Genomic DNA, 14,647 nt, shown 5'->3' on the forward strand with positions numbered 1-14,647 from the left:
GCTCTCATTCTATTTAAAGTGTTTCAACAGAAACCATGTTGCATTTCCAACTTCCTGCTCCAATCCATTCCCTTGCACGTCTCCTATCACTGCCTGCATGCATTAGCAAACAGTGGCTGTGGCGTGACTGACTGTCCATGCTTTTGAACACCTCACATTGGATGTTTTTCTTATTGCGTCTGTTACACAAGTGCCTATATGTACAGTATTTACAACCTTTACATGCATGGCCTTGGGGGATGGAAAGTGATAGGAAAAAAAAGAGAGGAAAGTAGAGCTGGAGGAAAAAAAATGAACAAAAGACAGAGAGATTGGAAGTAGATATACGACAGAAAAAAGAACAAGAAGAGCAGAGGAGCGGCGCAGGTGATGCAGAGAGAGAGAACGTGGAATGAATGCGGTCAATTATTCAAAAGAAAAAAAGGTCTGTTCAATCTTGGGAGCTGTTTTTCCGAACATGCTCGCCTAGCATCACCTGCTAATGGGCCACAGATTGACATCCTACCGGAGCCCCTCATCCAAGCCCTCCTCTCTCTCTCTCTTCCTCCCCCTCTCTCTCTCTCTTCTCCTGTACATGCTCTTATCGGTGCTCTCTTGTGAATCGTGTAAATAATTACTCCATGACCACTCTGCTGTGCAAGCTGGAGGCTTGTTTGCACAAAGGAAAAGAGGATATATTTTAAAAGGGTGATGGGTTATTTTAAGAAAAATGGGTGAATTATTTATGGAGGCCTTCTCAGTGTTTGTTCTCTGTATGTTCGGGGTATTTAGGGAAAAGCTGGAAATGATGTAATCTGGCAACTTTGTTCTGTAAATGCAGTGTGTAAATTGATTTAGCCTCATTCATTGGGGAGTGTGTGTGTGTTTCTCTTTGACATTTCCTTTTTTAGTTTTGAAAGTGTGTGAGTGTGTGTGTTTGTATGTGTTTGGTGGCCTTTAGGGGGGCTGCGTACCTACATGAAACCCCGTAGTTGCCATGGCTCAGAGATAAAAGAGCAGATTATTCTACTTGGCATCCATTAGGGTTGGCGCTGCCTGAATATCGTCCAGTCTAAATCTGACCAGAACTACTTTCCTTCATCTTTCTTTCTTCTTTTTTTTGCATCTCTCTCTCTCTCTCTCTCTCGCTCTCCTCTCCTGTCTTTGTTCTCTTCCTCTCTCTTTTTCACAGCGAAAAAGAGAGAGAGGGATATGTGTGCCAGCCAAAAGGGGCAGCTTAAAGACTGATTTCTTTTTTAAGTGTACACCCTACTGTGGTTGACTTCCTGTGAGAGCCGCCGAGCTCCTCACACGCTGAACTTCAAAGCATGCATACCGCACTTTGTAAAGATAATAGAAGTGGCTGAGTCCTTGTGGCTCAGGAGCCTCTCTGTGGAATTTTTACATATAGTCCCTCATATTGATGGGATGTTCAGTTTCCCCCCAGAGAAAACCTACAGTGTTGGAAAAATTAAGCCAACATGGAAGTGCAAAAACTGTCATTCCTGGAGTGTCCAATTGAGGCTGGCTCCAAAAACCAAGGAATCCCCATTGGAGCCCAAGTACCATTTTTTAAACACATGTTTACAGTCTGTTACAAAAAACAATGAAAAGTCAATTTCTTTATTGATAAAGACTGTACAGGATACATTTCTTGTGTAAATCATCTGGTTCGAATATATAAGAGAGGTGGGCGCATTGTAGCTGTTTGCTATGGAGTTGGCTTCACTTTAGCTAAATCCTGTTACTGACCTTGAACTTTGTTTGTGTTGTTAACGTTTGGAATATGCTATAGATGACAATCAGTACGTTTACATGGGATAGCTTGATAGGATTAAGCCATATACCGATTTGCTATTCGAACAGACAGCTGTCACTTGTCTGATATGCCGATCAGAGAATCGTATAAATGGCCAGAGCATGGCTGACTCCGCTACGCTATGTGGTGCTGTACCCCTTTCAACAAGTCTTTATAGAGCCACTTCCTGTTGACCTGTACGTCACAGCAACAACAAACTATCTGGCGGCATTCAAACAAAGATGGCGTACGAGGAGATGGACGACGCTACAGCTACGTACATTTCGTGCATTATTTACATTCTAATAATTCATATTAGAGGAACAGCAGATCTTTTGGCTGCGGTGATAACAGCAGAAGGACGCCATTTCCGGCAACAACGCTACTATTTATTACGTCGTCTCCTTCCACTTCCAGGTGAAAGCCCCGGCGGGAATTCTCGAGCATGTGCAGAACGCAAAATCCGATTACGATACGATGGCTGAGTTAACATGCCGTTAGTTTGCCGACTATGAACGACTTATCAGGGTGTTCTTTTCCGATTATGAGATGTCCGTTATGGTCCGATTTTGGTCCAATGTGGGTCGGACTAAGATGTTTACATGCATTTTAAAAGTCTGATACGATCAGAAATTCGAATATCTAGCGCCATGTAACTCTACTGAATGTAGAGGGGCGTACTTTAGCAACCAAGATATCCATTCAACACGCCTCAACTCCACCTCTTTGTCTTCTTCTAGATTTGCTGAAAGTGAGGTGATATGGCAATATGGCAACCGCAATCATGGGCTTCATCAGACCTCTTCAGACACCCATGGGTGATGTCACTATGTTTTTTACAGTCTTTGGTTCTAGGTTCTTATTTTGTCAGTTCATCCTCCAAATTCGTCAACAGGCCACTAACCTGACACAAACTCTTATAGTCCTTTTCTTGAGCGTGTCCTCTGCTCTGTCAGGGGCAGACAGTTGGAGATAGGCAAGATAAGCCTTTTTTTTGTCTTTTGGCGGTAGCAGGTTGGCGGGAGCTGCCTGGCACCCTCGCTGAGGGCGTTTGCTGTGGAGAATTCATCTTGATGAGAGCTGCTTTTGTGTGTCACAGCCTCTCTGATATCTCACCCATCTGTCTCTCTCTCTCTCTCGCTCGCTCTCAGGTAAACACCCATTACATTTAACCTGAGAAGACACTTTGAATTTCTATTTATTTGTAGTGGTGTCTCAAATGTGACTTCCACATACCTCCACTCAGAACTTAAAAGTTTCCAGCAGCCTCCTTTTCTTTGATTTATCGCCTCGGTCAATCGAAGCAATCGAAGCAAAGAGATCAGTCAGACATATGGATTGTTGATTGTACAGCTTTAGCTTGAATAGAATGTCTTTTATTTTACTGATGAGTGAGAGCACGCTGTGTCCTTGACCAAGGTTGTGTGGATTTCTTTACATATACTTAATGTTCCATGTTTGATTCTGTTTTATGGTGTACTACTCTGCACATCGTTACCTGCTCCATAGTGCAGCTGGAACCATGGGGTTAAGGTGTTTTAAAAAGATGTTTATTAGCATTACAAAAATAAGTCCTATTGAATGAAACCAGATTAGAAAATGACCCTGCTGCTCTGCTGATTTCTTACGTTAGAAATTGTTTTCTTATTGAGTTTGACCATTAGCTAGTTTTAAGTCTTTTTTATACAAAATTAGTTTTCTTTATAAATTATTGTGAAAAATAGTCCTAATACAGGGTTTACTTCGGGGTGCAAATACCTGTGACTGAAAAGTCTCTACCAAAGGAACTTGTCAACCATGATAGGACAAACCAATGCCTATCCTGCCTGTCAACTGTCAACCATATATGGTTATTTCTGGTTCCACGATAACAAGATAGTGACAGCTTAAATGCTGAACTCTTTGATAAAGATTTCTAAAAGCGAGTCCACAAACCAATAGATGAGGTCAATGTGGTTATGTCAGTTTCTTCTGTAAAGTCTCTAAAACAAGACGATTGAGTCTCTTCTGTTTTTAAATAAATAGTTTGGTTTTTGGATTGATAATTTCATTGACAATATCAGGAATTTCTTTCTGAAATAAAAAGTTACTTTTGACGAAAGGCACTAATTTTTGTGAAATAAAAAAATCCTTATCCAATGCTTAATCACTTTATCCGGTTTATTTCATGATCATTACCTCCCCTGTTGAATAAATCCCATTTGAAAAGCAGTATCAACTAAGCAGTAGGAAGTCATATTTTACCCTTCCCCTGTATATTTGAATGTGAATCCATCAAAGATTTACACATTGCTTTTGATTTCACCGTGTTTTTTTTAAAATTGTGTCATCTCCTTCACAATCTTCAATTGTGATATTCAATTTTGCAGTGCGACATTCATCAACCTGAGAAGAACACATCAAATTCAATCTATTTCTGGGGGATTAATCCGCCCCCTGATACCTGAACACTTACATAGACCCACACATGCACACTCATTCAATAATTTCTGCTTGGAGCGGGTCCATTGTCCGTGTTTGAAAGTGGCACCTCTGCCGGAGACCGGGCTGCGACGGCAAAAAGGAGAATGAGTTCTGCTTTTCATGACGTGACGACTTTGTTCTGCAGGAGGTTTTGGTGTGAGACAGTGAGCGAGAAGCGAGCAGGAGAGCAAAGCGTGGGTGCGATCCAGCCTTTAGTACCAGGGACAATTAGAGCCTCGGCGGGAGAGAGATGGACCCTTGTTATCGCTGCTTGTCGCAGGATATAATCACAGCACCGACTCAGCAGGCTGGATGACTTTTCAAAGCTGGAAGTGACTACAGTCAGGCATCACCTCAGGATGCCTCTGAAGGCTTTCCTTCTGCTGTTATTCAGGAGGAGGCTCAACAACTAGCTTTTACCATTTTGTTCTCTTTTGGTTTTATGAGTCATCTTTCCTGCTTTATCATTCAGATTTACACATGATGAGGTATCTGACATCGCAAAAACTCTTGCTGGATTTTGGTTGGTACTGTACTGCCGTCAATGTGGAGTCGCCACACCAATGCTGCGCTCAAAGCACAGAGGCCAATTATAGCCAGAAAAATCCATCCCAAGTGGTCCTTGGAACATTTCAGTGTAATAAAAGGGGAGGTGGGGCGGGGGTGGGGGTGGGGGTGGGGGTGGGGGGGGAGGAAGCAGCCAAGTGGCCTCTGTTTCATTTATTTTATGCAAAAAGTCTAGTAGGAGCAGAGCCTCAATTTAATATTCAACTGCGTCATCCATATTTCTGTTTGATATTTAAACTTCCTCTAGCGGATCTCTAGGAAGTAAAGAGCAGCTTAAGCCACGTAGATTAATCAATGGAATTTATGCCTGTTCATATTTCCTCTGAATGAGCTGGCAGCGCCCAACCCATAATGCTTTGCAAGTGATTTAATCAGAGGCTGGAGCTGTGGAAATGGCATTATTATGTTGATCATGATCGGTTTTGTTTCCCCTCGCCGACACGAGTCGGATGAGGAAGCCAAATAAAGCCAAAAAGCAAAACACAATATGCTCTTTGTGAGATGTTTTCTTAAAGAGGTTCAGAAAGTGAAGACATTGTAGTTTCACATTTCATTAAGACCGCTTTGTGTTTAATGTACTGAGATTTGTATTATAGCTGCACAATAAACGATGTAAAGTTTATTTAGTACATATACTTAAAGGGATACTTCACCGGTTGAAACATGAATCTGTATTGACATTGGGTCATGTATGTAGTAGAAATGTGAAATACATTTTGAAGTTGGTGCCTTCTTGGCCTTGAAAAGGCAAAAGGTGTCTTTTTGGCTCATGTGGATGAAAGACACCAAATCCCAGAATGCACAGCAGGCCACTCCCACTAAGGTCCTCTAGTTCAGAATCAGAAATACTTTATTAATCCCAGAGGGAAATTCAATCGATACAGTTTTTCCAAAATATACAGTATAGCAGTAGAAATATAGTAATAAAAACATTTACAGACATATTTACTTCAACACATAAGACCATTTCCTCAACTGATTCAGAGATTTCTTCCAGAATTGATCAGAAAACAGATTCCATGTCTGTGTCCATAGATAAACAGTGAGAGCACCGACACTACCAGTCCGCCCCAGCTCGAGCCGGCCCGGGCTCCTCGTCCTCACTGCTGCAGACAGGCAGGCCTTATGTCTCAGCTGCTGAGCTGGCAGCGGCCGACGGCGGCAATATAGCAATATTGTGGCGAGACGGTTGCTGCCGACAGGCCTGTCAGCGGACAGCGGCCGCAGCAGCCAAAACTCAAGACCGGCCTGTCGGCAGCAGCCATCTCACTGCTATATTTATATTTTTTCGCCATTATCAGCTTTCTCCATAGAGCCTGTTAGCATAGCTTTCAAGCAATATGGCGGACATTAAGTTTTGATTCTGGGAGTGAGTTCACACCCACTGATCTGTGATTGGTCTGTTGCTTCAGTTGTCGAAAATATGAAGAACTAGTGTTGTAGTTTCACCCTGCTAACCGCAACAGCTCCTTTTCAGACTTAGAAATACAAAGATTTCCCATCTCAGGGGAAAATGAGGGCGGGATGCACGACCATTCAAAAATACTACCAGGTGAAGTATCCCTTTAAGTTTGAAGATGTTTCTCTTTCTGTGGAGCATCAAATGTTATAAAGGCTTGAACAAACAATTACCACTTTACCTGATTCATCTGCTGATTACATTTTTGGCATAAATTGCAGAACAGTTTAGTTTTTGATGTCAAGAAGTTGTGAAAAAAGCTCCTCACATATTTTCCCCTGAGCCCAAAGTGATGACTTCAGATGGATTAATTTGTCAAACCAGCAGTTTAAAAACAAAAGACAAAATTAACAAGAAGCTACAAATCCTTACTATTAAGAAGCTGGATACAGCATACTGTTTGTTTGACAACCCACTGATTATATCCAAATATTTGTGATTAACTTTAACTATACTTCAATCCATATTTGGATTTTGGCCTTTTCACCAAACAAAGCAGTCTGAGATGTTTTCTTACTCTCTGACAAACAGTGATGGTGTTTCACCAATTTTTGAAAGTATTGTAGACCAAAAGGATGCACTATGAATCCTTTTTTGTTAAATTACTTTCATGTTCATTATCATGTGACCCCAAGCCTCCAGCTTGTGGGTATTTGTGAAGAAATGTGTTTAACTAGCCTCTGAGGCTGGAATCCTGACTCATCTCTACATAATCCCCTCAATCTGAATATAAATCCAGAGGTGCAGCTCGACTCTGTGCTCCTTAATATGTAGCACTGCTAACCTCCTATAGGTGCATTTACCTATAACTGCTAATAATTTACATTTCTGAAAGGGTCACAAAAGGCCAACCCCCCCCACCCAAAGATCCATTCCTAAGCCCCTGTGTCGGCAAGAATCCTCCCCACCAGCTGCTGGATGCTGCTCTTTAGCTGAGGCTGCACTGTGACGGCCCCGCTGAGACATTCTGCCTATTGGAGATCAATAAAATATAACTTAAAAAGCTGAAATCCTTAACTTTCTGCATGTTCAACCACAGCAGACATTTAGCACTCACTGTCCCACACATGAAGCTGTTTCACCTCATTGGGGTTGGCCAGCACTTTAATGTTAATACCAATCAACTGCACACAAATGTATCAACTACTGAAGTGATTCATTCATTTGAAAGCTTTGGCATTTCTGAGCAGCACAGTGAACCTTTACAGAAACAGAGGACAATGTTCTCAGTCCTCACTGGACCTCACTCCGGGTGCAGAAAGGCTGACCTGTGATTGGTTCAAACTGATAAGCTGGCCTGTGATTGGTTCAAACTGATTAGCTGGCCTGTGATTGGTTCAAACTGATTAGCTGGCCTGTGATTGGTACAAACTGATTAGCTGGCCTGTGATTGGTTCAAACTAATTAGCTGGCCTGTGATTGGTTCAAACTGATTAGCTGGAAAAGGTAATTACTGCTGAAGTGTCCTTGAACAAGACTTGTAATTTCTTCATCAGAAATAAATAAGTGATTATGGAGCTTTACAGGAGATCTTTTAAGACTGTAAATGTTAAAACATGTAATGACAATGAGTTAAATGAAGGGTGGAAAAGGAAAAGTGACTTTTATGAATAAGGCAAGGAAAGGTTGATGGTTGGGGAAAAAGCTGTATTGAGCTTTAAGCAGGAAATAGTGAATATAAAAGGTAATGTTCTTTACTTTCTCTGCAGAACAGAGTGGACGGAGGTTGTGGAGGAAGCTGCTGGAAGACTCCCAGTGGTCTAATAGCGACAGAGGAGAGTTGCAGCGTCTGCCTCTTCCCACAAACTTGCTCAGCACTTGTTTCTTCTTCCCCCAATCCTCCATTTTGGATCGAAACGTTGTAAAGCGGGCCGTTAATTGCGGCGTTAACTCAATCAGGGACGACTCACAGGAGCTTGTGTGTGTGTGTGTGTGTGTGTGTGTGTGTGTGTGTGTGTGTGTGTGTGTGTGTGTGTGTGTGTGTGTGTGTGTGTGTGTGTGTGTGTGTGTGTGTGTGTGTGTGTGTGTGTGTGTGTGTGTGTGTGTGTGTGTGTGTGTGTGTGTGTGTGTGTACTTGCGTATTTGACTGTTGTCTGTGTCTTTTGCGAGCTCAAGTAATGAGTTTGGGTGCTGAGGTACGGAGAAAAACAGCAGAGCCCAGCGTGTCCCTGCCGGGGGGACTCAACTGGAGGAGTCTTGTTGGTAGTAAACAGATGATTGGTGAAAAGCGTTTTAGTCACGCCGTTTCACACATCGCTAGTTCATCCTCCTGATGAGGCTGATGTTGATTACACCTGAGGGAGAGCTTTTTGAGGTCATCGATGACGATAACATGCTGACCTCGTCTTTACTTAAATCTTCTAGAAGTAGTGAGAAACACGGTCAGAGAGAGAGATGGTGTGGAGGTTTGAAGGAAGTACAAGATTTTACATAATTACCTTCACAACTTTTTTTAATGAACTCATTTGTCATTCGAGCCGTCTTTGAAAGCAATGAAGGCTAGACGCCAAAAGAACAACTTCATCCTGATAATGAGACATAGATTACTTACTGTTGGTGTTGAGAAGGTGTGATAGTCTATCTATTTCAATTCACTATATTCACATGGTGGCCATTTTCCCCATGACATCACACAGAGGGTAGGAAGCTCAGATGATGCTCTGCTTCAGGATGCAAATCAAAAACATTTGCTGACACTGCTTGCACATTTTATCAGCAACAAAGAAGACAATGAAAAGAGTGAAAATCTTTACGGACATTTTGGCTCATCTTGAAGTGAGGAGACAGTCTCACATGTTTGTTACTAACTGGATGACATCATAACAGCGTTTGAGCTCCCTGCCCTTGGGCATGATGTCCGATGTGCGATTGATGACGTCATGCCAAGACATGATGTCATTACTGTTGTGTGACTTTCATTAATTGGACGTGCGTAAGTGAGTTACAGTGGCACTCTCCACTCACCTAAATGTTCTATATGAATTTGCAGGTTGAATCTTGAATTTCCATAGAAACAAGGAGTCAGTGAAAGCCTTTGTTTACCACTTAGTCACAAACTAACATATAATAATGACATCAGTGAAGGACGTCATTATAAATTATGATTCATGATGATTTTTTAACCTATTTATAGATGATAAAAACTTTCTTGACTGGGCTGCGGCTGATAAAAGAGAAACTGAGATGAAAGAGAAACACATTTATTTACAACAGAATTCAGTGGTTCGTCTAAAATCCACAGGATGGAACCGGTGACACACAGGCTGTGAACGCTTTCTTTATGCAGAGGAATGTTCTGGCCTCCATGTCATCTCATATTTTTTTGACAATGGACTATGACTATGTGGGCAGTATCTATCCCTTTTATAAATCATCCTTTTTTTTGATTACATGGTGCTATTTTCCACAGTTTCGCCCTGTTCATAATTTCTTTGTAGATCTGAAAGCACATGGCGCAAGATGGAGAACTAAGAAAACTGAATAACACAAGTAAATGTGAAATTCTGTAAGTATAGGATGTTATCAAAGCACTTTGGGAAAATAAAAAGTAGCACTAAAGCCAAATGACAGCTTTAAAGCAGTGTTCACTTACTGTATGATTTTATTCCATCAGTGTGCCTGTAACAGCTCATACAGGTGATTATTCTTTACAGGCCTTATCAGCTGTAATACCTATGAAGAGTGGGACTTTTTTTTCCCCTAGTCAGAGGCTATTACTGTCTGCATCTACAGAAAATGTTGGGCTACGTTTGTCAAAAGCAACAACTTGTCCCTTCCAGCTGTTTGGAAAATAATTTTTGAAAACAGTCGGAGCCTGTGGCGGTAAAGTAGGGCGAACCTGCAGCAGAACAAACAGCTCTAACTTCAGAGCAGCTCGCTGGGTTTAGACTTTTTCATATCCATTCATGTCAGTAGAATATAAAAAACAAATACATTTGCCCTGGTGTTATTTTCCATAAAAAAGCAGCAGTGCTCATGCTTCTGATTTCACTTTGATGTCATCTGGCACAGTTATTATACAGAACTATGAAAGAGGAATTTGACGCTCTGTGACGCAAAGAGAAATTGATTGACATCAGTCATGTGGAAATAATATTTCTGGATATTGTTCCATATCTCCCCCTTAGTTTTATTACTTATGAATTAATCTTTCCTGCATTGTAAGTCTTTCCTTTCCCAGACTTTCCTTGGCTCTGTTTCTGTCCACTGCATGTTTTTATATGTGTTTAGCTGTAGCTCTAGCTCACCGTTGTTATTTATTGATACCGGCGGTAATCTCCAAAGACTCTTTATAGCGCAGATGTGAAAGGTAGAGCGCTGCTATCTTTGTCTCAGTCTTCCTGGCTTGTACTCTCTCTCTCTCTCTCTCTCTCTCTCTCTCTCTCTCTCTCTCTCTCTCTCTCTCTCTCTCTCTCTCTCTCTCTCTCCCCTGTGCAGCCTTTACTAACTAGCCGCGCACTCCCACACATAAGGAAAATGATGATGAGACAGCAAAAGCATGCAGCACAGAGACAATGCACAGCAGAATGAGAGGAGGGGAGTTGGAGAGAGAGAGAGAGCTGCAGAGAAGGAGAGAGAATGAGATCCATCAGTCTTTTTTTTTATGTACTTTTACCACATATATGTTTCTCCCCAGGGAGCACTATGTCTCTGTCTGGACTTCGGCCTCTCTTCTCTTTGCCTTTTCTCTTTGTTGTCATCATTCAGTGCATTTCCCTTCCCCCCCAACCCCCCCAGTTTACCACCGCCACCCCAACTTATGAAATATCCTCTCACCCCCTTCTCCTTCTTCTCTTCCTCCTCTCTTCTCCTCCCTCCATCCCTTCCCTTCCTCTTTGCCCTGCAACCTTTCTGTCTTGTGCCACTAAGTGTTCTGCTTATATAAGAGCGAGCACCTAGAGGGACTCCTCTCACCCAGCCAACCTGCTCCTCTCACTCCACCCTTTTAGTCTGCTGTTTTTCTCCGCTGCACCACCTTCTCATCCTCCTCCTCCTCCTCCTCTTTGTTTCTTCTCCTTTGTCTTCTGTGGACTAAACAAACAGTCCTTCTGCGGTGAAGCTACTGCAACAAACAATTGAACGTTCAAATGAAATACAGTTCTTTTCCAACTATTATGATAATCTGTTTATGATTTTATATTGTTCAAGCAAGAATGTCAAACTTTAGCTGGTAAATGAGGACTTTGATTTTCTTCTTTAGGGTTATAAATAATAGTTAACGAAGGGGCCTTTGAGTTTTGGCTCATTGGTTGGTTGGATAAGAAAAAAAATGTGAAGATATCTTGAAGGGCCATACATTTGACTCTAAAGAGTCCAGAGAAATGTATATTTACAGTCCAATCAGTTACATGTAAGGCCCAATGATGATCAACTAATCGATCAGCAGTAATATATTTAAGTCAAAATTCTAACATTTTCCAAATAACCTTTTAAAATGTGTAAAATTGCATATTTATCTGTTGTGTGTCACTTCTAAATATCGATCTTTGGATTTGGGGCTGTGGATTTTCTCTACCAAACAAGCAGTTTTTAAAGACGTTACTCTCAGCTCTGTAAGATTTGAATGGTCATTTTCACCTCTTCTGACATCATGCAGACAAAGCCAATCATTATTTCTGTCTGTCAAACTGTTGATGTCTACTTCAGCAGCCTTATGGTGTTTTTTCTTTTTTTTGTGTCTCCATCTGAAACACCAAGAACAGATACATCACTCATTTTTTAGCTGCACTGTGTCAGTAGAACACAGCATCTTTCATCCAAAAATACTCCTCAAACACACACTCTATCTCCTCCCTCCTCGCTTCCTTACATCCAGCTCCTCTCTCACAAGCCGACATCCTCTCACCTATTTCTCAATGACTGCATCACTCTCCTACTTTTTTTGCACGCCGCTCGCGTCTGGGATTCTCCTCATCGCGCGTGTTTTCATATTCAGCGCAGCCTCTTCCTCCTGCTTTCATCTTAAGGTCTATCTACTTACCATTCTCTCCATCCCACACCCATTGTACCCCCCCCATCCCAAACTTCTCTCTCCCCTACCTCCTACGCCTGCCTCCCCCTCCTCTCTAAATATAGTCCCTTTGAAGCAGAGCTGTGTTGTCTCTTTCTGCAACACTGCGAGACAAAAGTCTGTCATCTAGCATCTGAGCAGAGAGAAGAGAACGCGTAGATAAGATTGATGGCCCCAAAAAGAAACACCGGTTAAGAGAATTGATATTCATCTGCCTCGGCATGGGTGTGTAAACGAGGAGAAGGGGGGTGGGAGATGAAAAAGGGAGGAGGGAGGAGAGAGGATTCAGAAAAGGGGAGCAGGAAATGAAGATGGCGAGACAGAAGGAAAGAAAGAAGGAGAGTAAGAGGAGAGGGAGAGAGGTGCAGTGACATTTCTCCTCCACATTTTGTAATTGAATAATAATCTCTCTGGAGGCCTGACCTAGTAACGTATGCACGTGTTTGTGTGAGTATAACTAAGGCTGTGTGTGTGTGTGTGTGCACAATGTTTACACGGAGAGGGATGGTTAGGAGTGTGTGTAGCAGAAGATGTTTAAGAAAGAGGAGAGAGCCAGGGGGGGAAAAAAAGAAGAGAAGCAGAGGTTTGCTTCTGAAAGATAAAGTCAAATAGCTCCCCCTAGTGGCACAAAGGAGACATTACACCTCCAGTCTGTTAACACATCACTGCAGCCAAGAACAATTCCCATCTCATCAGCTAACCTGCAGGAGCCCTTCTAATCACTTCTACTTTGTCTAATTACAGATTGTGTCATTAACATAATAAGTATGCTCAGTGTTATAAACAGTAAAGATCACAGTGTGGCAGCTGAAGAAGAAAATCGCATCATCACCCCAGTAAAAGTTCTGTACATCAGCTGAAGGGTAACTGTACGTCACACACACATAAAAACACACAGGTTACTCCTCCTCCTGTAGATTATCATTCTCAGCAGCGTCCTCGGCTCTCGCCACGGGGCATTTAAAGAGAAAACGTGTATTTTTTTTCTATGCAGAGGAGCGAAGAAGGTGGAGTCGATTCTCTCTTGAAGAACAGATGGTGTTAATGCTTGCTTAGGGAATAGTTCATCACTGCCCGGCTTCTTTGTGATGCATTCTTCTCTAACTTCAGGGCTGAACACGCAGGAACGTTTTTGACAATGGTTTCATGTATTTGATTTGTACAGCTAGTTAAAAATAATAGTTTGTTATTTCTTGCTTCCCTTCTCAGTTTTATGTAAACTAAATATGTTTTGGTGAATTAATATATGTTTTGGGAGATTTCACTTGTTTTCACATTTTTTTATTTAATGATGTAATGTCCTCTTTAAGAAATTAGTTTTATTAAATATATGCTTCTTTGTTTGCATGACAACAGTAACTAGTTAAGTCTCGCCCAGCTAGGTAGCTTATTAAGACTTGAAACAGTTAGCATTCCTCTCTCTGAAGGTACATCGTGTACTTAGTAGCTCCTCTAAATCTCTGTGTTTATCTGTTCATCTTGTTTGTTTGTAAAGTGTTTCTATGAAGAGTTTGAGGTCATGTGAAGGACTTCTTCTTCTCGGCTGGGGAGAAGTAATTTCCTGAAGCCTGGTTGCCTGGAAACGTCACGCTCCAATTGTCAAAATGTAACTTTTCTGCAGAAAATGAAAAAAGTATGTTTGTTTGCAGTCCAGGTAACTGATCCACATCTCTGTCTGCTCTTCTCTCTCCTCATGTTTCTTTAATGCAGGTTACGGAGGGAGGGCTTCACGGTGCAGGTCAGCGTGAACGACTACCTGGACATCTACTGCCCGCATTACAACATCAGCCAGAGGGGGACGCTGGAGCGCACCGTGGCCGAGCAGTACATCCTCTATATGGTCAGCTACCGCGGCTACCGCGCCTGCGACCCTCAGCTGGGCTTCAAGCGCTGGGAGTGCAACCGGCCCCACGCGCCGCACGCTCCCATCAAGTTCTCGGAGAAGTTCCAGCGTTACAGCGCCTTCTCGCTGGGCTACGAGTTCAACGTGGGCCAGGAGTACTACTATATCTGTGAGTGAGACCGGTGAACAGCCTGAGGAGGCTTCACATCCAACATTTGAATATCTTCACCCACTCGTATCGACGTGAGTGTGGGTGCTGCTAATAGATTCTGGAAGTTCAGGCGAGGACGGGCAGTCGCTCGCATTGCTCACTGCTGAGGGTGTTGTTGCCTGCAGAGGGCACAAGGTTGACGTATTGTGTGTGTGTGTGTGTTTGTTCTCTGTTGCAGCCACGCCAACCCACCACCACGGCCACAACTGCCTGAGACTGCGAGTCTACGTCTGCTGCTCCACCGGTGAGACCCCAACGACGACTATCTCCCACTCACTTGTTTATCTTTCTGTGTCGCTTCATCTCCACTTTCCTCC

General features: G+C 42.5%; 1 protein-coding gene across 3 annotated transcripts in view; it reads left to right on the plus strand.

Annotated features, from left to right (window-relative positions):
* efna3a (ephrin-A3a) overlaps positions 1-14,647 on the plus strand; it is a 72,008-nt gene that overhangs the window by 45,206 nt on the left and 12,155 nt on the right. For 2 of the 3 annotated variants that reach the window (XM_065948260.1, XM_065948261.1), the window contains 2 exons: positions 13,987-14,288; positions 14,509-14,574. In XM_065948260.1, the coding sequence (XP_065804332.1) occupies positions 13,987-14,288; positions 14,509-14,574 (368 nt within the window). Of the gene's footprint in view, positions 1-13,499; positions 13,883-13,986; positions 14,289-14,508; positions 14,575-14,647 lie in introns of those variants that run through there. The other variant, XM_020660487.2, reaches the window with a different exon arrangement.

The sequence above is a fragment of the Labrus bergylta genome, chromosome 19 (assembly GCF_963930695.1).
Source record: "Labrus bergylta chromosome 19, fLabBer1.1, whole genome shotgun sequence".
Taxonomy (NCBI): domain Eukaryota; kingdom Metazoa; phylum Chordata; class Actinopteri; order Labriformes; family Labridae; genus Labrus; species Labrus bergylta.